We start from the raw sequence: 17,401 nt of genomic DNA, 5'->3' as shown, positions 1-17,401 counted from the left end.
ATGGGACCATCACCAATCGATTCCTTGCATTTTTTACATAACAATAGATATCTTGTAAGATTCCAAACTAGCGAAAAGTTTTGCATTCACCTACAGGCGCAGCTTGCTTCGACCCAACAAATCAACAGTTATAGATAAATGAAAATTACTCGCATAAACAAGGAACTTGAACGTACTTGGTCGATAAAAGAAGGTCAAACCTAAAAACATAGGCTCAGAGATGCTCTTAAAATGTGGCTATAGCAAATCATGACCTTCGACAAGAGTTCTGCACCATTAGCAAGTCAGATTAACCTTTATTCTGACCAAAACAAATGAATAACCGAATGTCAGTCCTATATTAACTTAATCAAGCTGAAGCGATTTGTGTCCATACTACTCCATTCAATGATTCGTTCTTATTTATCACTTTTTACAGCCAGGCACGTTACCCACGTTATCATTATTACTTTTTTTGACAATAAATCATTCATAAATGATGACTCAAAATTCAAAAGTGATAAATATTAACCACCTCCAGCATCGCTGGGACAGCACAACAATTCGAGAACGTTATCATTTTCTTCGCACAATGCCGGAACCCTTTTGGTGGCGATAGCGTCGGACATCCGTCACTCGGAAGCCCCTCAAATTGGCACCCCAAAAACCCACCGATAATTCATGTCATCACCATCAGCAGCCGGCGAAGCCCAACGCACATCATCAAAACAATTGAGCATCATCGCGATAGAAGAGCATCCCGCTTTGTTGGTGCGAATTTCGGACAATAAAATTAAGTCGTAAAGATAAATTAATTACACTGTCGCGCCGTAAAGGACACAAACCCGACGTTCGCGAAATCTCCCGCTGGGTTGAACACAAAAAGCACCAGCCCGATTTCGGAACCCAACCGAGCCCAGAAAAAGAGATCACAAAACGGACCGTCGAAGCAGGAGGAAAGCTACGGCGATCCCTACGGCACTGCGACGGTGACCGCATCGGCACCGAACCCGAATTTACCGAATTGTATGTACCTACAGATACAAGCATAAGCCACCATAGGCACATCCTCTCTGTTTGCATGCGGCTCTGCTGATTTTCCCGATGGTCGCCTCTACGGTGTTTATTTTTATTGACCGTGCACGACTGAGAAGCTGAAAAATACAATTCCCTTTTCGGCCATTTTGGCCTTCCAGCCCTCCCATCCGCATGCAGGTCCGCTTCCGAGGGGTCGATTTGAATCGCGTAACAGCACCCAATAATGGTGGCGTGCGTGACCATGATTTAAAGGAAACAGTAAATTTTATTTAACGCTTCACCGATCACCGTAATTGGGTTGATGATTTTATTGAATTTATCTCGTTGAAGGCATCGCCGTTCGGTTTTTTTTGTTTGGATGTTTGTATTTTGCAAAATTTGGGACTTTTGCGCCGCATGTGAGCAAAGTCATAATTGGATCAGAGCGGTTCATTGTGAAACGATGTCAAACGAATAAAATCTCCGTCTCTGGCAGAAATATAACTGTATGTACAATAAATGATTATTTTCTTTTGTTTCTACGCTTGCAGCATTATTTCTGCTGTGTTTTGGGTGATACGTACCATAAACGGTGTAAACATTTCGACGAAATACTGCACGACAACAAAATCTTCAACAACACCCCGCTAACCTTCCCCGTTACATACGGCCAGAAACAAAATAGCAAAACCTGCCACAAACACATTTCTTCAACAACGTCACGTAAAATTAGTTGTCCAATCCATGTGGGACATTCTGCTGAAAATCTCTTGGCTTTTCGTGTCACTGAGTGAAGATAACAGGCAGAAATGTTCGCCGCAACGGAAGTAACAACATCAGTCGACGGCAGAGAGCACACAAAAATCATATCACATCCACTCGACAGGTTGAATGCGTCCCAAACGTGAACGACATGAATAGAATTTAATCAATACCGAAGAGACATGCCCCAAAAATTACCACCGCAACGGCCGGCTGGATATTATTGGTGATTAGGGACGCCAGGATGCAGCTCGGAATAATAATAGGATTCCCGAGCCATCATGAAGCAGAAGAGTCCAAAAACAACAGCGTCCAGTGCCAGCGGGGACTTCAACGTGCAGAAGCTATAAAAAATATAATATTTATATTTTCACGTCTCAGCGTTTAAAAATATCACCAATTACGCAGCTGCCATTTTAATGTGTAGGTATCCAGTGCTGGGCACCGTTAATTTGCTAATTCGCTAACCGACACAATTTGCTCGACAATCGGGAACATTTAGCTAATCGTCCGACGCAAATTGCCAATTAGCAGTCACTGTTTGTTTTTTGGAATGTATAGCACCAACTTGCCTTTTAGTCTATTACTGGGTAAGTTATTACTAAACTAGATCTACTAGATGGTTATTACTTATGAAACTCAGATGAAATTATACTCTAACAGTTAACACTTGATTAAAGAAAACATTCCCGACATTCCCACTACTCAATTCCACAATAATTATTGATTTTATTTACAGCAGATACGTATTTTGCCTATGACTTGTAGGTTTCATCAGTGTCGGTTTTCGAACACAGATGCTGATGGAGCCTGCAAGTCGTAGGTGAAATGCGTATCTGTCGTGAATAAAATTGAATTCAATGGAAGTGGAATTCGATCGTGAAAAATTTTCACCTAAGCGAAGACCACTGTGTGATTCGGATGAACTTGACCATCCACCTGATATCCGAACACAGCACTGAGCCTGATGAGCTTCCTGAGGAAGCTGTAGTCGTCCACGATTTTCTATAGTTTTTTTCAGTCGATGGTATCATATGCAGCTTTGAAGTCAACGAATAAACGGTACATGGGAACACAGTATTCACGGCCTTTATGGAAGATCTGCCGCAGCGTAATTATTTGATCGGGTGTTGAATGTACTTCAACGAAGCCGACTTGATTAATCCCACAAATCTGTTCGCAATTGATGTTAATCGGCGGAAAATAATTTGGCAGAGCACACTGTAGGCGGCATGAGAAAGGTGATCGCACAATAGTTTTCACAGTCCAGTTTGTCGTCTTTCTTTCTGTGGCAATTTTAACCGATTGCGTTCAGTTTCTGATAGAACTTTTGCGTTTCGTGATAACGTTGCAGCTGCTCCAACTCCGCATACTCCTGGAAGATTCAGGCTTACTGCCGATTGACGAATGGCACTGCATATCATTGCCACCCGTTCAAGGTTGTTCACATCCATCACTCTCCTACATTAATCGTCATACCAGTCGTTCCGCTGACTCCGTCTCCGTGCCACATGCTCGATGATGCCTTCTGCTATCACTGTTAATATTGCTATTGCAAATTGACAAGTAATACACAGATTGTTTCGATTTGGAGAACTAACACTCCTCCTCAACATAAAAAGCTAGTATTCCGGTTGCTTCCCTTAGTTTTACTAACTTAATGCTTGACAACGATTTCGTCATCATATCTGCCAGCATGTCTTCGGTCGGACAGTAAAGTTTGCTTCATTTAGAATTGGAACAAACTTTTGCTCATATTGTGGCGCTCTTGGTGGACGGATTTGGAAGTTCTTGGTACCCGCTTGCCGGAAATTTTGTTAGCTTCATCTATGTATTTTTGACATTTCGCAAAACGACTGTATTTTGTAAACAGACAACATGGAAGCCGAAAGCAGGAAAAAATTGTGCACAGCTATTTGGAAAAACCATTATGGACTGCATCTAGGCTAGCCAAATAGCTGAAATTGCCCAGAAATACCGTATGGGGCGTTATCAACCGGTATAAGGAAACATTGACGACGATTCGGAACTCGGAAGCCTCAAGCTACTAATCATCGGAGTGGAACTTTCGACCGGAAACTGCGTGGTGAAATTTTGAAGACCATCAACAGGAATCCCAATCTGTCGGACCGTTATTTGGCCAGAAAAATTCGGTGCAGCCCATAGTACCGTGAGGAGAATTCAACTCCGGGAAGGAATCAAGTCGTTTCGAGCTAGCAAACAGCCAAACCGAACCATAAAGCAGAATAGCGTGGCCAAAATCCGTGCTTGAAAGCTATACGACCGGGTGCTAACCAAGGTGCTTCTGATAGACGATGAATCCGATGTCAAGGCTGACTTCGGGCAAATGCCAGGTCAAAGATTTTACTTGGCAACGGCTCGTAGGGATGTTCCAAGCAAATTTAAATATGTTTTTGCCGACAAATTTGCACGAAAATTTATGATTTGGAAGGGCATTTGCAGCTGTGATAGAAAAACGAAAGTTTTCGTAACAAATAGGACAATAACGTCGGAACTGTACCAAAAGGAGTGTCTCCAAAAACGAACTTTGCCGTTCATTCGATCCCACCACCATCCCGTGATGTTTTAGCCAGATTTGGCAAGCTGTCATTACAGCAAAATCGTTCAAGGATGGTATGCAGAGAAAGGGGTCCAGTTTGTCCCGAAAGACCTTAACCCACCCAATTGCCCCCAGTTCCGCCCCATTGAGAAATACTAGGCGATCATGAAGAGGGGACTCAAGGCAAAGAGAAAAGTTGTCAAAGACATCAATCAGATGAAGACCTGGTGGAATAAGTACTACTTGGCCATAAGTACTAGTATACTTGGGTTTTAGATCCCAGGTTTTCTCAAAAGCTCGCCTGCACTGTCCAAATTCCATGGATGCTTTTTTGACACTGGAATCAATGTGGGCAGACCAATTCAACTTAGAGTCAAGAATGACCCCAACGTATTTAACTTGATCTGTAACAACTATTCCAGAGTTAAAGTCAATTGCAGAGGACGAATACCGGTTATTTGTCTTTTATTCGTAAAAAGTACCATTGATGTCTTACTTGGATTAACAACTGAGAGTCTAATCTGCCGACACCATTGTTCAACAACTCGCAAAGCTTCTTGAATTACGTCCAACAATGTGCTTTCACATAGACCGGACACCAATATATGATAATCATCCGCAAAGCCATAGCTGGAATAGCCCTGAGCATTCAATTTGCTTAGTAAACTATCTGCCACTAGATTCCGTAAGAGTAGTGACAAAACACCAGCCTGAGGGCAGCCACAGATACTTAGCTTTCTTATTCCTGCCTGTCTTAATGATGAGCAATGAATCCGGTTGCTTAGCATTGTGTATCCAACTTATTCTTCTTCTTCTTCAGCATAGAGCCGGGGTGGTTCGTGCTGTTTCATGCACTCGTCTCCATTCAACTCGGTCTTGAGCCACTCGTCGCCAATTTCAAGCCACCGTGCCCGTTAGGTCCCCCTGTTCCTGTGCTGGTGGGGTTGTTGAAGAGGACTATTTTCGTCGCACTGTCGTCCGGCATCCTTACGACGTGTCCGGCCCACCGTAGCCTGTTAACTTTCGATAGATATACGATGGGAGTCTCCCCAAGCAGTGCCTGTAGCTCGTGATTCATACGCCTTCGCCACTCTCCACTTTCAGTTTGTACTCCGCCAAATATCGTCCGCAGCACTTTGCGCTCGAACACGGCAAGGGCGCGTATGTCCTCCGTGAGCAGCGTGACGGCTTCAAGTCCATAAAGAACTACTGGTCTAATAAGGGTTTTGTACATTCTTAGCTTCGTGCGGTGGCGTACGCTTCCTGATCGTAGCGTTTTACGAAGGGCAAAGTAGGCCCGATTTCCCGCTTGGATGCGCCGCTGGATCTCCTTACTAGTGTTGTCCGCGGTCACCAGCGATCCCAAATACACGAGCTCCTCTACCACTTCTAGTTCGTCGCCGTCAACGGTTACCGTCCATGGGAGGCGCGCGTTTGTTTCCTTTGAGCCTCCTTTCATGTATTTGGTCTTCGACGCATTTTTTTAGCTCAATTCTCCTAGACTCCGCTTTCAGTCTGACGTAGATTGCCTCCGCCGTCGGAAAGTTGCTGGCTATGATATCGAAGTCATCTGCAAAACCTAGGAGTTGGCTAACCTTGGTAAAAATCGTGCCTCTCGTTTCGATGCCCGCTCGTCGGATCACCCCCTCAAGAGCGATGTTGAACAGCATGCAGGATAAACCGTCACCTTGTCTCAACCCTCGCCGTGTCTCGAAGGGACTCAAGAGTGTCCCAGAAATGCGTACGAAACACATCACTCGAACCAATGTAGCTCTGATCAGTCACGTCAGTTTGTCCGGAAAACCGTGTTCGTGCATTATCTGCCACAGCTTGTCTCGATCGACTGTATCGTATGATGCTTTGAAATCAATAAAGATGTGATGCGTGGGCACGTTGTACTCCCGCCATTTCGGCAAGATCTGTCGGATAGTAAAAATTTGCCCAGATAACACAAAATCGTAATAGAAAGTTCACATTAAATCGTTTTCATGTCAATTTCACATTGGAATTGCATAATGATTAGAGTATGTCGAATCGAAGTGAACAATAAGTTGTTTTGCAGTCGTGCGTGCCTTCATATACAATTCATGACTGTGAATTATAAAGCAGTATAGACGATTGCAATATTTGATTATATCTCAATCATATATTCAGCAGTATTTAGTTGCGTGTTATAAAAACTACGCAAAATAGAATTACAAATAATTGTCAAAGCTTTCGCACGTATATCGCCTCCACTTTGGTACATATATGTTCTTATATGGCGTGAAATATAACTTTTTCGTTCTAATATGATTTCGTATATCTCAGTTACAATCGAGATATACAAACCAAATGGTTTACTGGGTGGTAAGTAGTTGCTCGCAATCTATCACGCGATCCTGCATTCCGCCCAACACTACAAAGCCCGTTCCCGGTTGGTTGGTAGTGCCACCGCACTGGTAAAACTGGGCCTTTCCACCACGGATCTTCCATACCTTCTCTCCTTTGCGACAGATTTCCTGCAGAGCTACGATGCCGAATTTGCGGGGTTCGAGCTGTTCAATCAGCACCCGCTCGCAACCTGCGAAATTTGACGATCTGCAGTTCCAGGTACCGAGTCTCCATTCGTCGTCCTTGTTCCGTCGCCTAGGTCAATGCCGAATATTCCGCTCCGAATTTGCTTGAATTTTGTAAGTGTGATTTAATCTAGGTTTGTTGCCGTACTGGGGCAACACTACCGAGCGTCGCGATGTGGCTGCCATTTTATAGTGTCGAGACTCACTATACCTCCTTCCCGGTTAGTATACGACCTTAGTTTCCACCGGAGTTGGTTACCCAATCTCCGCTAAGGTTACTCGTATTCCGCCTGGTACCACGAGGAGGTCGGGATCGAAGTTGCTGGATAAGAGGCTAACGACCACTATGGGGTCTATAACTTATTATAGTAGATGAAACTCCGTGGTTTTGTGCTGCTTCCAGTATAGAATTGAAAGATACGTTATCAAAAGCTCCTTCAATATCGAGAAAAACTCCTAAACAGGATTTTTTGTTAGAAAATACTGCTACAGGTCCTCCCTGGTCAGCAACATCTCCGCCTTGAACTTCCAAATTCTATTAATGGAGTTTTTTAACTTCACAATGGTCACTTCACTGCCTTCCATGATTCCTTTCAGAATTTTCACGCCAACGGGAAAATTCAAACAGTTTGAAACGTTGCTATGCTGCAACCTGGGTGCACAACCTATTGGACATTCGGAGAGAACGAGGAAATGATATGAAACGGTTGACAGTTTACTAAAGACCTGAGACTATAGACTAATTATTCTCTTACAATTTTTCAAATAGACCTATGTGACAATGAGAGATTCTCTTCGCGTCTCTTCTCTTCCGCTTTTCGTGGGTACATAAATGCATAGAAAATGTTCAAAACCTTTAACCCTGAGACGGGCTTCTTCCCCTTCTTCCGGCTCGTCCGCTACCGGTAGCGCAGCTTCGAGTAAATGCGCATTGTTTTCGGCAACGTCTGGCTGCTTCAGTCGCGCGAGCTAGCGTCATTTAGTGATCTCAAGGTGTACTTAAATGAGTAAAACTTCTTCTGTTTGGCCCATCTTAATTCATTATCTCAATGTTTAAATGTTTAGAGAAAGGTAAAAACAATTTTTTAGGTAGAAAACTAATTTTAATTTTATTTTATTTTAAGAAAAATCAGAAGGTTTATGTTCTAACCATGACCGTTTGGCTAATGGGACCTGGACTTGGGCTTTGGATTGATGTTTTTCCAGCAATGGTATTTAAGCCACTGGTGGAGCCCGACTTAGATCGAGGAGATGCGAAGCAAACTTTGTTCATTCAATCCTGACCACTTGTTCAGTTTTCGTATTTTGACATTAAACCCTTACCCTACCATATGAAGCAGTTCTACGTCGAAATACGTAATAATGGTAACCCACAGCGAGTTTACTCCCAAACGTCCCTTTTTGCCAGCACATTTCTTGAAATCCGATTAGAGTAAAACGTTGGGTGCACGAAAATCATTATTCAGTTCTGTCGCATTTCATGTCGTGCCACCTGGAGAAACTAGTGCCACCGAGTTCTCGTGCTGCAAGCAGAATCAAGCGCAGACTCACCAGGCGCGGTGTTATGGAAACGTAAAATTTAATTTTAAACATAAAGCAAACCCAATAAACAACAACACACCTGCGGGGGTTTTCCATCGAAGCACGCCGAAGGCAAACATGTGCTCCGTATGATTTCAGCCATCTCAGAAAATCAGAAAATTATAGTACAGATGCAAAGCAATTGCACCACGAAGCACTGAGGTGCATTCATCACGTTCCTTCCTGGTATGATGCTACAGAAATACAGGTCGGAAGGCACGAGTCATCTTCAAATGAGGGTATTTATACTTTACAAATAATTCACACTATCTTCCTCTTTTCATAGCCCGAACCTCAACTATGTTCTATCATGACAGATTCTGATAGGGTAGGGAAATAGACGCCGAATTCATTTACTTACTAATGGAGACGCTCGGTTTTCTACTGGCAACACAAGTAACCGTACGCCTCCACATTGCGTCAGCAACTTCATATTCTCTTGCATCTTCAATATTCCGGGAAAAAAGCTAATGCTTGGTAGCAAACCATACTTGAAGCTTGAAACTGCATCCACTCGGCAGATTAGATATCGTTTACTTTGCGTTCTTTGCCATTATCCACCACCCTCTTGGGCAGAAACAAAACAAAAAGCGAACGGCTGGCTACGGTCCACCGTCAAATGCGTTCGCCAACCAACCAGACTAAGCCAGCTGATGCTTCCACTTGGCACTGTTGTAGTGCTGCCATCGTCGGCGATGATGGCTGTTAGCCTCTGTACAACATCATAAAAAGTTAAAGAATGAAGAAGCGCTGGTTTTTTTTTGTCCCATAGCCGGGTGTCAGCTGTATTTAACGATGCTTTCATTGTCGAAGAGCTGTGCTGTTTTGCCAGCTATTCCGGTCCGTTTCGAAGAAGATACCTACTACGAGAGGTGCCACGAGACGTCGAGAGGCTCTGCCTAACGTTATGACACATGGATTTGTGCGATCCGCTTCTTTTCTTTTGCTCTATCCGCCTAGGAAAATCACCTGCCAATCTGCGTAAATTTGAATTATATTATATTAGAACAGTATTACCTTTGCTTTAATCGAGCATTTGCGAATTTATCGGAATTTGTTCCCGTGTATAACTTGAACGCTTGAACGTGTAAATAAGACTATTCAGAAGTATATTATCGTTACTATTATTATTATAATTTTCCGTTTAACACACTCCTAGACTGTTGACTGTTTGATATTACACGATTATTTAAAAATTAGCTCGCTCTCATGTTGCAACAGCGCAACGTAAAATTATTTCGCGATTATTGGTAAATAATGTAATGCTAGCGCGGTAGGTAATAAATGTAAGGTTTTGTGTATTACTCGCGGATCTATTCAAACGGAAGCCTTCTAACCTTAAGACAAAAATAGATGGAAGTTTATTCACGATGTGTTGTACGATTGTTGTTGAGCCTAGAGCGAAGGGTGTCGAGTGGCTATTAAATCTACTATTTTCGCGTTGTTGAGCATTGTTGTTTGTGTCTGCCGGGGCTACTCCGATATAAGGATCTGAATACGACCTACTTAGTCACAACCTACATTCGATAAAGGTGACATTCCCCTGCTTATGCTACTTTCTTATCCTGTGGGTAAACTCATTCATTTGACATTTCATTTCACTTAACAAAAGCAAGAAAACCAAAAACAGAAAGGCCTTAATATCAACTAGTTTGAATTGAATTAATCAACAATTAATTCTTGGTTATGTTAGTGAGTTCATATTCTAGGTTATGCGGCAGAAAACAGATCAATAAGTGAAGGAATACAGCAGTTGAATACCGTTCGTTTATAAAGTGTCACTGAGCGAAGTGCACATCAAAAGATTTAGAACCTAATCAACAAAATTTCTTAAGATTAACAAGAGAATCAATACAAACAAGAGATTCTATTAGAAGGTACCTACAACAAAGCACAAAGTTCAGCACGAAGGCAACGACGAATAAACAAAATAAATATTAAAATAGACTTTTGTTTGCGTTAGTTCGGTTAGAATGTTACTGCAGGTTGGCATGCTGGTAACGCCCGCATTACAGGCTTTTGATGTGCCGAGATCGTTTTATCAGAATACAGCACGCGGTCAGGCCGTTGGAAAACTTGCCAAGCTCAGACATCGGCACGGTTTGCCTAGGAATGTCGAGTTTTTGCGATAGGATCTGCACACGATAAGAGCACTGTTAAAATGTGTACGAGCATTTTGTGCGAGCTAAACATTGACTTACCGATGCCGACTGTGGGATCTCCTCGCCTAGCCGATGGATTAGCGTCCCGTTCACGTACAGGACGTTGGCAGCCTGTTCCTCCGCCAGTGTCAGAGTGCTGTAGGTGTAGGTCGCTTCCCGCTCGATTCGCTTGAGAATCTCCTGGGATTCCTTGCTTTTGCTGACACATAGCACGTCCGTTCCAGCCATGGAAATGTAATACTTGAGATGTCGATGCTCTGTCACCTGGAAGGTAAATGTGTTGAGAATAGTCTATGGGCGCCGAACCGAAGAAGCGGACAATTTGCCAAAGTAAGTTCTATAGTTCTAAAAACGTGCAAAATTTAAAAATAGCAACCTCTAAATGTCCAATGCAGTATCTGTAAACAAAAGCTTTTTTTTCTCATTACAAGTCGCCCGTAACGTAACTTTTTTTGATCTTATGTGAGCAGAGCAGGCCATGAAACTGCCATGATATAAGATTTTTTTCTCTCCATCGATTCTATCAGTCAGTAACCCCTAACCTATAAAAAAACATGCATTCAAATCAGTTTCTCTCTGAAAGCTAAAATATATATCATTTTTCCGACTAGGAAAAAGTAGTTTTTGTCATCCTCAAGGCTTTCCAGCTCACAACCCAGTTCGGAAAATATGTCCAACGAAAAGAACGGCTGACGAGAGCGAGAAAATCATCGAGTCTCTTGCCAGCGGAATACAGGAAAGTTCGATAGAGTAATCTTTTTTAACAACTGGTAGGTACGCAAAGTAGGATTGACGGCGCCTCGACAAGGCGGCTACAGATCGGTTGTACCTATGGAAGCTGAATCTTTCAGTTCACTGTTAGGCATATCATCTTTTAAGCGTTCAGTTCTAAAGGTTTTGCGACTCATATGTAGTCTCCATTCATTCCGAATCGCCTCTTAATACGGCGCCAAGATAATGCTTATGGATACGCTGAAAATGTTAATGTCACCAGCCATGGATAGACTGGAACAAACGATTAGCGACAACTAGAACTCTCGCCAGAGGACAACCAAACTATGGGTCTGAACATCTAAGAGCAGCCAAAGAAAAGCGAATGATAATCTTTGGTATATCACTCTCTAACTGTCCTTTCATATAAATAAAATGATAGTAAAATTGTGAAAATTAGCTGCGTACCATCGGTGCCTTGCGTACTGGGCACAAAATAGACCCTACAGTGGGCCATAGTCTCTTAACCAGCAACTCCTATCCCTACATTCCCGTAGTACCAGCCGGGATACGAGGGACCTCGTGAAGATCGGGTAACCAACCCCGCTGGAAACTAAAGTCGTATACTGACAAACAAGGAGGGCTTTCAACCTACGTTGGTCCTTCGGCGATACAGTGGGGTTGGTTGCGGGTCTTGCAAGCCGGCACCACTAAAAAAACCAAAGTAACAAACGACATTCACAATAACTCGAATCGGAACAATTCGTAAAGAGCCAGGTGACAAAAATGGACTGGAAATTAAGAATACTGAACTGACTCGGAAGTACCCATGTGATTTCTGAAGAAGAGGAGATATGCTGGAAAGGAAGAATTTACTTACTTATGTGTCCATGTCCGCCGGTCCGGCGGAACAAAGAAATGAAATCAGAGATCTCCTCGTTGCTGATGGTTACCCGCCATGGCTTTTACCTGTCGCCAGGACAGGTTCTCGTCTACAGCCCGGATGTCGTTGGCTAAGCTCCGTCACAATGAGCCTCTGGGTCTGCCTCTTCTACGATATCCTTGTGGATTCCAGTAGTGCTTTTCTGCAAACCTCGTTCGCTCCTTTGCTCAAGATGTGTCCGATCCACTCCACCTACGTTCACGAATTTCTGTTGATGACATCTACGATGGACTTCCTCGTTGGATATTCAGTTATGAGAAACAGAAGCGATGATAAAATGCAGCCTGGTCTCACGCCAGCAGTAACCCTTATAGGGTCGGACAAGACGCCGTCGTGCAAAACCTTGCACAAGAACGCCTCGTACTGAGCCGCGATGAGATGGACTAGCTTATCTGGAACTCCTCTACGCCTAAGTGCGCCCCAGATGTTCTCGTGATTGAGTCGGTCGAACGCCTTTTCGAAATCAACGAACACCAGCAGAAGAGAGTCCTGGAATTCGTTGATCTGCTCCAATATAATGCGGAGCGTTGTGATATGGTCTACACATGATCGGCCAGCACGGTATCCAGCTTGCTGCCGCCGGAGAGTAGCGTCAATCTTCTCCTGGATCCGGTTGAGGATTACCTTACAGAATACCTTGAGAGTAATACAGAGCAACGTGATACCACGCCAGTTACCGCATTTAGTTAGGTCTCCTTTTTAGGGACTTTGACCATCAATATGCCCTGCATCCAGTCCACCAGAAAAGTGTCGGTTTCCCATATATTGCTGAAAAGCTGATGCATCATCTGGCTGTCCAGGCTCTCTTGTCCCGCCTACTAGCACGTTTCGCAGCCCTCTCCAGTTCAGCGTATCGTTGACAGGCAGCTGTCTTAGCCGATCTGGTCTGCGCTTGCTCAATGCCAGCTTTCGCCTCGCTCTGCTCGTCGATCTTCCTCCAAGTTTCATCCGAGATCCACTCCCTCCGCCCGCTGCACGCTTTGCCGAGGATTTCATCACAACCAGGATGAAGGCGTTCTTGATGCCGGTCCATTGCTCTTCGATGGTTCCACCAGGTGGCAACTCCGAGGCTCGGGATTCAGGTTGTTCGACAAAGGCCCTTTTCCCCTCTGGATTTTCCAATCGGCGGACGTCGTAACAGCACCCAACTTTCTGCTCCCGTCGCTAGACGCGTACGACGCGCAGACGTCTCTCAGCGATAACAAGATGATGGTCGGATGCAATATCAGCGCTGCGTTTGTTGCGTACATCAAGAAGACTCCTTCTCCATTTCCGGCTGATGCAGATGTGATCGATTTGGTTTTCTGTTCGGCCGTCGTGGGGCATCCACGTGACTTCAGGTACTGGTCTATGGGGAAAGAGCGATCTACCAATGACCATGTTGTTATTACCACAGAATTCTGTAAACAGCTCTCCGTTTTCGCTCATCTCTCCTATCCATGGCGTCCCATGACGCGTTCAAGATCTGCGTTGTTTGAGCCAATCTTCGCGTTGAAATCGCCCAAATGGATTTGGATGCCCCCTTCGGGATTTTCTCAACCCAGTTGTTCACCTGCTGAAGCTGTAAGGTTTCTAACCCATGTTCTGAATCTGGCAACGATTAGTCGCTCGTTTATCGGTTCCCACTTCATCAGGGCCGCATGTGCCCCTGGGCTCAGTAGGAATCGAACTCCTCTTTCTCGAGTAGCATTTTCACCTCGCATGCCAAAGTAGAGCAAGACTTGCCTGGATGATGTCTTGTGTTCGCCAGTACCCGGCCAGCGCACCTCGCTCAGCCCCAGGATTTCAAGTTTCAGGCGGTTATAGCTTCACTTGCAAGTTGAGCCAGCTTGCCCTGCTGGGCAAGGGTCAGTATATTCCATGTTCCGGTTCGTGTCTTTGTTTTCATGCTAAAGGTTGTTGTCAATAATCCAGAGATTCCTTCTTTCATTTTCATTAACTTCTTTGTTTTCAGCTTCTTGAGTCGCTGTTTCTAAGCAGTCACTTGTCCAATAGATTGTAGCATCATCAGCAAATAGTTTTAACTTTTCGCTTCCGCCCAAGCAGCGTTTCAAGTCATTGATGTAAAGAATAAAGAATAGCGGTCTTAAAACACTTCCTTGTGGTACTCCTAAATTATTCTCGCGCAAATCGGAAACAGTATTACCGTATTTAGTCCTTTGACAGCTATTAGAGAGATAACTATTGAACCAATTCCATACCGTTTCACGAATTCCTATATTATACAAAACATTAAGCAGTTGCGATCTATCAACTGTATCGAATGCCTTTTTTAAATCCAGAAAAACTGCCATAGTACATTTTCCCATTTCAATATTAGACTTCCACTTATATAGTATCAAGTTTATAGCTGTCTCCGTGGAATGATTTTTTCTAAACTGATCTGATATAATAATATATTGTGAATTTACAAAAGTCATTAATTGTCCTTTGACAATGCTTTCAAGAGTTTTTTCTTGGAGCTCTAACATATTAACAGGTCTGTACTCTGTTGCATTCTTTGTATTACTAATTTTCAGGATTGGAACTATAGTTGATTCTTTTCATGATCTTTGTGTTTCGGTACAGTAGGCTGTTAACCTAAGGTCCTTATCCCGCTGATGGACAGTTAAGCACACCCGTAAACAAACGAAAACGGCCTTAGACTTGTCGGCTTCGCCGTCTCCAAGAACTTGGTCATAGGCAGTATCAGTAAGGCCTTGAGATCATCCAACCAGACGAAATCATAAACCGGAAGCGACTGGATGTCGTCGAAAGCTACGCGTTTACGCTGCCGGAAGAGGGTGAGTTCGATGAAGTCCTTCTTAAGAACGCAGCGGATACGTTGGACAGGACATTATGCTAGAATGCCGGACAACTATCCTGCAAAAATGGTTTTCGCATCGAATCCAGAAGACGAAATAAGACAAAGATGGCACAACGAGAGAGGTGGCAAGACTAGGTCGAGCGACATCTTGCGAGCACCGAGTGCCCACGGAACTGGAGACCAGCTGCCTCCATTAAATGAAGGAATTATGTTATACAGGCCTTGTAAGAGACAAATGAAATAGTAAAATCTGAATTGCGTACAGAAATCGAGCCGGTCGGTTTTTGCAATTTTTAAACTTGATCACCCTATTTTCATCAAGTGATTTCTTCTCGTTAATTGCTTTGATTTTTTTGCAATTCAAGCTTAATCATGCCAAAACAGCAAGCAGAAACCAAATAAATAGTAACACTTGCTAAACCATCGTTTTTCTAGCTAAAATTAAAGCCACAATTAACCAAATTCTAAACTGAAAAGCGAAAAATTAAGCATATGCCAAATTTATCAAGCTAATCATGGGATGCATAACTTCAATTCAAACACGCGGTTAGTCTAAAATAAATCCAACAAAACGAAAAACCGAAGTGTAATTTGACAGATTGGCGCTAGCCTTAAAAACTATCGTAAAAAAACGAACACAGCACAGCTATTTTTCGCAAACACTTTAATGCGCAACTTCTAGCAGTTCAACCTGAATCTCTCCATTGACTAACTCCAAAGTAATAACCGGATTTGCCGGCACATTCACGCCCTCTACCTAGAGATCGAATAATTCGAAAGTTGGGTACGAATTTTATTGCACGCGTCATGACAGCGCAGCGACGTTAGCACGTTCCGCACGAGGGGTTAAAGCAAAAAATAAAAGAAGTAAAGTGAAACTAAATTGAAAAAATAGTAAACATTTAGTATAATACATATGTGAAAAATTCCATCAAGATTATTAGATTACTTTCTCTATCTAACTGAGGGTAAGTATCTATTCTATTGCGATTAGAGTGCGCAAAATATCTACATGAATTAACGTACTTACAATGTTGTGGGACTTTCCCAATAAGCTAACGTGCTTACCTTGATAGGAACACATGGATACTCGGGAAAGGCAGAGGCAACTGCTCGGGCTCCCGCTTCGTTGGTCCACTTGCTGAGACCCACAAAAAACTCCCGCCCCGTGAACAGGACATCACCGCCGTCAAGGCGAGCATTTTGGTCGGCAATCTCTGCCAGCGGCAAGTCGAGCTCCTTTCGCAGCACAGCACGGACAGCCTCGACCTGCAACGTGCAAAGAAATCAATTTCACTCATAATTTAGAAACACAAAACTAAACAGATACCGACCTCTTTCAACCGATTGGCATCACCGGGTCGACAAATGAGAGCAATCCCATTACAAACCACTGCACAATCTTCCACATACGGACACTCGGGCAGATTCTCATCGGGGGGAAGCTCCAGAACGTCCAGCCCCAAATCTCGCAGCAATCTAGTAGAATTGAACCAATTAATTTAGATGATTACTATCGCTACTGATGCACAGAGCACGTTTATGCTGTTGGAAGCACCAACCAAATTAAATATACGTCAAAATATATGAGACTTACCTCACGTAGGCCTCATGCTGGAGCTTCGCCTCTTCCAGATCAATTTCACCTCGGGTGCGCAAAGAGAGGGGAATCCTAAATGCGTAGAGGGTAAGGGGTCAGTTATAATTAAAAAATAGAAACCGTCGTTTTTTCATGCGTTTTAAATGACAATTTGGATCAAGGACATATCGATTTTTTTAAATTGATGCATGCAATATGCCGCATATTTTTTTGTTACTAGTCGTCCTAACAATTAGGTTCTTTGGTAGACCAACCTGCAGGTAATTGCGTGCGTGTAGCGAAAAGGTGACGCCATCGCAATAGCAAAGAATACGCACGACACTGGAAGATCGAGTTAGCTAAGCTGATAAAAATTCTCGGCAACACCCAGATTACACTAAAATAACTACTAGCATAAGGTACAAATCCCTTATTTATAGAATGTAACGAAAACCAACTATTCACTTTGCAGTTAACTTGTTTACTAGCACCGAATCTTCACGGATTCAAGCAAAATAATCCGTTTTTCGGTCTTTTTCTTGACTTCTTTATCAATTTTTTGCATATGCCTCCGCCTCGTCCGTCACTCAGTGACAGCGGCAGAGTTGCCAAAAATCAACCGACAATTATTATCGGAATTCGAAAACTCCAAACCCCTCTGAAAACGCTAAATATAACAACTTGAAGTTTTGTACAAAAGTAATTTTTATTCGGACAGTATAGTTCGGAATTTTCAATATTCT

The 17,401-nt window shown here is 43.3% G+C and overlaps 1 protein-coding gene across 1 annotated transcript; it reads right to left on the bottom strand.

Moving 5' to 3' along the window:
• Positions 1–9,442: 9,442 nt before the first annotated feature.
• LOC128743314 (N(G),N(G)-dimethylarginine dimethylaminohydrolase 1) lies at positions 9,443–17,163 on the bottom strand. The gene is made up of 6 exons (XM_053839871.1): positions 16,934–17,163; positions 16,677–16,751; positions 16,414–16,558; positions 16,148–16,348; positions 10,659–10,883; positions 9,443–10,592 (listed from the first exon to the last, which is right to left on the bottom strand). The coding sequence occupies exons 1-6, from the start codon at positions 16,972–16,974 to the stop codon at positions 10,467–10,469; spliced, it is 813 nt and encodes a 270-aa protein (XP_053695846.1). The 5' UTR covers positions 16,975–17,163; the 3' UTR covers positions 9,443–10,466.
• Positions 17,164–17,401: the final 238 nt, after the last annotated feature.

This window comes from Sabethes cyaneus, chromosome 1 (genome assembly GCF_943734655.1).
Source record: "Sabethes cyaneus chromosome 1, idSabCyanKW18_F2, whole genome shotgun sequence".
Classification (NCBI taxonomy): Eukaryota; Metazoa; Arthropoda; class Insecta; order Diptera; family Culicidae; genus Sabethes; species Sabethes cyaneus.
The sequence above is the reverse complement of the archived record's forward strand: the minus strand, read 5'-3'. Positions and strand labels throughout refer to the sequence as shown.